Here is a 6,000-nt window from a genome sequence, read left to right as displayed (position 1 = left end):
CTATTCTCCTGATAGTCACATCTCAAAACTGAACCTTTCTCTCTTCTGTCAAGAAATGTAGGCAATGAGCTAACACAGTGTTAACTTTTCAATTTAATGACCCCTCCATTATTCTCTACTTGTATCTACTAGGTAGAGTTTGAAGTAAATGTTCTGGCTATATCCCATCCTGAGGGAACTGGTGCCAACATCATTATTCTGTAAGTTGCCTGCTTGTAACAACTGAGCAAGGAATACAATGGACAGCTTTGTGGTAGTCAAATGCAGATTACTTTGCTCTGCAAATTATTTCATTAAAGGTTCAGAGGATAGAATGGAAAGATAGCTAGGTAAGGAGTCTTTCAGGACACTGAAGCCTCTAGGTTAGTAAGGTACTCCTCTCCCTCTTCCCCCTCGTGGTGGGACTCTTGTAGGCCCCCGATAGAGTTTTCCATAGGTAGAAGCCTGGGCGGGGCCCCCCCAGTTAAGGCCTGTTCCTGAACTGCTGGCCCCAGTGGTTCCTGGCCCCAGTTCCCCATAGTTTTGCAATTTGGTCTCTGCATGTATCACAGAGTTGCTGCTTCCCTCAGATTTCAAGAATGGCTGCCCAACCACTGAGTGTAATGTTAAGGGGACCCTGGCAAAGCGGAGGTCCTGGTCCCCTGGGAATTGTACTGACCCTGTACCCTGGTAACTGTTGGACTCCCCAACTTGGCTCACAGAGCCTGAAAAGGTCCTGTTCTTCACCAGGGTCTGAGTCAGGGATTCTGTCAAGGCTGGACCAGAGTTGCATTCATCAGTGTCAGTGGCACTGAACCCTGTATCAGGCTCATCAGTGTTTCTGTAAGTCCTGTTTGGATGGGGTCGGGTGGAGTACTCCATTGGTTTCAAGGCCTGGTCCTCATGTGGCAGTTGGCCAGGAGGCTCTGCTTCAGGCTGGGATAAGAGTTGCAGCAAGGCGGCTGTCACGGCTGGGTTCAACTCCTGGGGGGCGCTGGAAAGATCGCCTTCAACCAGAGGGGGTGGAGGTGGCGGCGGTGGAGGTCCAGGGGGCTCAGGGGGCCTCTTCTCTGGTGGAAGAATGTGAGGAGGACATGCTGTGGAAGGGTTACTTCTTTTAAACACCATCTTAAAATTCACATGTGATTATAAACACAACACACACACACACACTGCCCAACATAAACAAATACCAATACAAGTAACCAAATATATAAAGAATAAAATCTTGGGAGCAGGGAATTGCAATTTATAAATAAAATCAAGTGATTAAAAATAAGACAGTTGCATTCTGAATCTAACAGCTGGTATAAAAAAAGACCATTATGCTTCAAATTATTGTTCTGATTTTTGTCTGAGATTTCCTCCATTTCCTTCTTTAACAAACTGTTCTAATGTGTAGGTTGTTGGCAGCAACCCCTTCCCACCCCTTTTTGCTGCTAATTCAAAACATTAACCCAATAATGTAGAAAGAAGGAAATGAGAGGGAATAATACACATGTTGTGGTCACATTTCTAGAACATAATCTTGCTGTACAACAAAGAGATCTTGTATAGCTAACACATTTTACAGAAAGTTGAATGGCGTAAGGTTAACCTGAAAAAGAACTTAATATACAAGAAAGAGAAAATGAAGCAAAAACCTTCCATTACTATCATGTATAAACATACACCTGTTCCTCAAAATTTAAGTTCCCTTCCCCAATAATTACATTATGAAGAAAAGGTATATTAATCACCATACTCTCATTCTGCTTCCTGTGTTACAATAATGATTAAAACAAAAGTAATCTACTATTACGATTTTCTATTTTGTTTACCTACCTACCTCCTGCATTTTTTCCGTAATATATGGGGGGGGGAATCAATGTAGCACCTGTTGTCATGCAGAATGGGACTTTTTTACAAACATTCATTTGTCTTAGAAATAATGGCAAGAATTGGGTATATAGAAACATAATGAACTAATACTATATTCTATCTTCCCAAAGATCTTTGTTGTTGGGTTTTTATTAAAATTTATTTTATCTTTGTCTTTTTTGAATCATTCCTTGGATCTTTGTTTTCCACTCCTGGCTTAAGTTGCTTAAGCACAACAATCATTTGATAATGAATTCCTAACAAGGCAGAAGAAGACAGATGTAAAATGGTATGCATTTGAGGACATATAAAACCACTGTGACAAAAGAACATTCAAATAAATAAGTGTCTTTAAGAGAGCTGTGAGTTATCCTGCAGGAAAGATTCAAAGTTTTGGGAAATTATCCAAATAATTCCTGTTCTCTACGGAAGCATTAAAAAAAATCCTTATCACAAGCCAAAATGAGTTTTTAATTACAACTAATTATTCTGATAACAAATTTACCTTACATTTTTATATCACTAATTTTAAGGCTATATAGTAGAAATGAAGGCAGGAACAATGTTCAAAATACAGGTACAATCACTAATTGTCCTAGATAGCGCAGGACTGAGAGGGTTTCCATAAGTCTCCAAACCACTTGCTTGCCCTATAGACCATATCCATTTAAGCTACTTGTTGATTGCTTGGCTGGGTAACAGGTATCAAAGGAAAAATAATTTAAGGAAAAGAAAATATTGCCAAAAAAATTCACTGATAAAGGAGACATATGGGGGTGGGGAAGGGGAAGGCAGTGACTAATTTTACTGCAAAAATACCTATAGATTTCAAACCCTCTTACTGTCAACTTCAAAGATCTCTAAGGCCTTACTAGCTATTAAAAAATATTTATGGAACATCAGGGTTTTTGTTTTGTTGGTTCCCCCCTATCCCGCCAAATATTTTTTTAAAAGGTCAACTGCAAATGTAGGTAAATCTAAACTCATAATCTTCCCATGTTTATACCAATTTCATATTTACACTCTATCTTGTATGAAAATAGTGTTTCAACAGAACCAATTCTTGAATTCAAATCACCTTTTCAAGTTCTTTCACACAGATGAGAAGATAACTCTATTCCAAAGTAGATGGATTATAAAGAACATTAAAGTAAAACTAACAAATTCTTAAAAATAAAGATCACATTTTTACAAATAATACTGTAAGTAAAATTTAAGGTGTTAACAATATTGCCAATTCTTAAAATCTGTACTAATAAGGGAAGTATTAATAAAATGTACAAATAACTTTGAACTTCATTTGATTCACTATCAACCACCACCCTTTCATAACAAATACTGAGTGATAGAATGCCAAAATAACAGGTTTCACCCTTTTCTGGCTTATCCAGTCTGCCCTCTGGTGGAAGTGCTACTGAACAATTAAATGCCAAAAAAGAGGCAACACAAAGAAACAACAGAGGAGCATAGGCTAATCCAGAGGTGACTACAGTAATTAGAGTAATGGCATCTTACATATTCCTCTGAAAAACATATCTAACCATTCTGGCAGCAGGTCAGACCTTCACTGTAGTTCAATTTCACCATTTGGCTGACAGCTTGTTGGCTCAATTACTGGTGATTCTTTCAATCACTATGACATTTAATTTGAACCACTTTTTCCAAATATTTTAAAAAGAGATGAAATTTTCTTTGTGGTAAAGGGAGACAAGATATGAGGCCTGCTTTAATTCTACGTTAGCTTTCTCTGTTATTTTATGTCCTGGAGTTTCTTAAAAATAACTGAAATCAGCATGACAGAGTTGTTGGTTGTTTTGGGGTGTTGTTGAGCCGACTCTCACAGCAACCTTAAAAGACTGAAAACCTGCCCATCCTCACAAATGATAGAGCAGCAGAGTGATTAAAGAAACACAAATACACAAGGTTTAGTTCTGCTTCTGCAAATAATCAGCAGTGGAACTACAGTTATACATCCTGAACTAAGGTTTCCCTATCTGTAAAATAAACTGGTTAATTTTATTTATCTTCCTTTCCAAAAGTTATACATTTGAAAAATAGTTCATGTGTTTAACTCTAACAGTAGAAATAATGCATATTCTTTCTGCACCATCCCTTATGAAATGTGAATGCAGGACCCTGAAAGTTGAAGATTAGTTTATCTCATCCACCCTTGTATCTCTTCTTAATTCCCCAAGTCATAGGATCTTCATGAACAGTGAAAATTTTGAAGGAGTTGAAAACATTCTGATTAAGTAAACATTTGCCAACAGGCTGTAAATCAGAATTCATTAGACAATGTAACTCTCTTTACTCTCATATAAAATGCATGCTGTGGTCACGTGAGATCAGAGCATAACATATTTTATTCAAACTCTTTTCTTTATGTAATGTTAATTTTCTAATCTAGGATCCATTCAATCGTCTCTTTCAGGAACACAGGCTTAAAAAAAATCATATTTATATATTTTAATTTTTTGGAAAAAAATATATGTTAAATATCTACTTAAAAATATCCCCAAATTACTCTCAAAAAGATTATATTTTATTAGAACTACCTTGACTTCCGGGTTAAATTCTGGTATCCAGCATCTACTACACTAGACATACAGAAGTCAGGGTTTATTTGGAAGGCAGAGTTTCAAGTGCTAGCACTAGTTAGCCACCACACACACAGTGCTTCAAGATGCATTAGTTATGGTTTGTGGTTTCCTTGGTTAGAACACAAGGGTTTTATTTACCTACCTCCTAGGAAGTGGAAAAACAATCAATGTATGTAAGGTGCTTTGAGAAACTTTGAAACACAGATAAAAGAAGAAATACACAATTGGTGCTATGTTCTCCCGCAGATTAGGTTACAGAAAAACTGAAACTGATGCCATTGATGTGAAAAAGAAAATGTTAAAGAATTTTTAAGAGGACCAACAGCACCTGAGCTCAATGAGATTCATGACCGGTCTGTTTACCTGCTGCCTCCTCCTGTGGCATTGAGAGAGTTCTTCGGGGTCCCTGTGACCCACTGTTCTTGTCACCGTTGTTTTCTTCCAGGCTGCCTGCTGGCTCCTGGGTTTTCATCAGCTGGCTCAAGAGAACTGCCAACATATTCTGTGTATCAGCTGTTGTGCTTGCAACTTCAGGAGTTGTCTGTTCTGCTGAAGGTTGGACCAGTGGGGCAGGAAGTGCCTCCTTCAAAGCCTCCTCTGGGGCCACAGGCTGTAAGTCCTGCTGCTGGGAAGTAGCTTCAGTCAGGGCACTGATGGATTGGTTAAGGGCCTCCAGCTGTTGCTGCATCTCTGGGTTTGAGTGGATGTTAAGCAGCTGCGCCATTTGAGGAATGCTAAGGTCAGTTTGGCTCTGTAGCAGGTTCAATAACACTGCAAGTTCACTTTGATTCAGCTGCTGTGTGATGTCACCAAGTCCTGTGGAGAAATAGTGGAGGATGAAGCAAGGCATGGCCTTACTTTCTTTAACTGGCAGTAACAGCTTATAATATAAAAAAAATGAAGTTCATTTTCAATGTTCTTTTTAATACCACGTGTCTGTCATGACACAAATGGTTGTTCTTTAGACTTTTGCTTAAATATAAGGAGTAAAAACATAATTGTACTGTGTGTAAAGGTGATGTCATTTTATTTGTATTCTTCAAGTTCAGTGGTTTTCAACTCTTAGTGGTACATCAGAATCACCAAGGTTTTGAAAGTCAGAGCTCTAGGCCCTTTTCCTTGAGAACTAGCAATTGTCTGGAGTGACTTTTTAAGCTTCCTAGAATGATCTATAGCTCTTCTCTACAGAAGAACTATTTTGCCATTTAGTTTATTGTTAAGAAAGTAGATGTCCATGGATCAAGTAACAGTAAATGAAACAAAGTACATTTAGTAAATGTGACTAAATATAATTAGATTCCCCCAAAATTCTATCGAACCCAACAGGCATAAACAGTGTTCCAAATTATGTGTGTTTAAGAGACATGGTAAACTAACCTTAATGTTGACTTACCTCATTTACCTTTGTGTATTTAACTGAGACAAGTGTTCCTTATTTCAGGAAAAGAAACATTCTCTCCTGTAGACTTTTCTGTAGTGTATGTATAATGTTGAATTTATTCTCCCTCCATAATAAGGACACTTACTTTTTTACTAATGATTTAATGGATAAAAACTTTAA

General features: G+C 37.8%; 1 protein-coding gene across 2 annotated transcripts in view; it reads right to left on the bottom strand.

The window, feature by feature from the left end:
- Positions 1-363: 363 nt before the first annotated feature.
- The window catches only part of CDK12 (cyclin-dependent kinase 12), a 40,139-nt gene continuing 34,502 nt past the window's right edge, over positions 364-6,000 (bottom strand). The window contains exons 14-15 of one of the 2 annotated variants that reach the window (XM_006889382.1): positions 4,803-5,255; positions 364-1,049 (exon numbers count right to left, since the gene is read on the bottom strand). In XM_006889382.1, coding sequence (XP_006889444.1) covers positions 364-1,049; positions 4,803-5,255 — 1,139 coding nt within the window. Of the gene's footprint in view, positions 1,077-4,802; positions 5,256-6,000 lie in introns of both variants that reach the window. The other variant, XM_006889381.1, reaches the window with a different exon arrangement.

Source organism: Elephantulus edwardii, unplaced genomic scaffold (assembly GCF_000299155.1).
Source record: "Elephantulus edwardii isolate Elephantulus edwardi_28Jun2011 unplaced genomic scaffold, EleEdw1.0 scaffold00077, whole genome shotgun sequence".
In the NCBI taxonomy this organism is placed as follows: Eukaryota; Metazoa; Chordata; class Mammalia; order Macroscelidea; family Macroscelididae; genus Elephantulus; species Elephantulus edwardii.
This window is presented reverse-complemented; position numbering and strand designations above follow the sequence as displayed.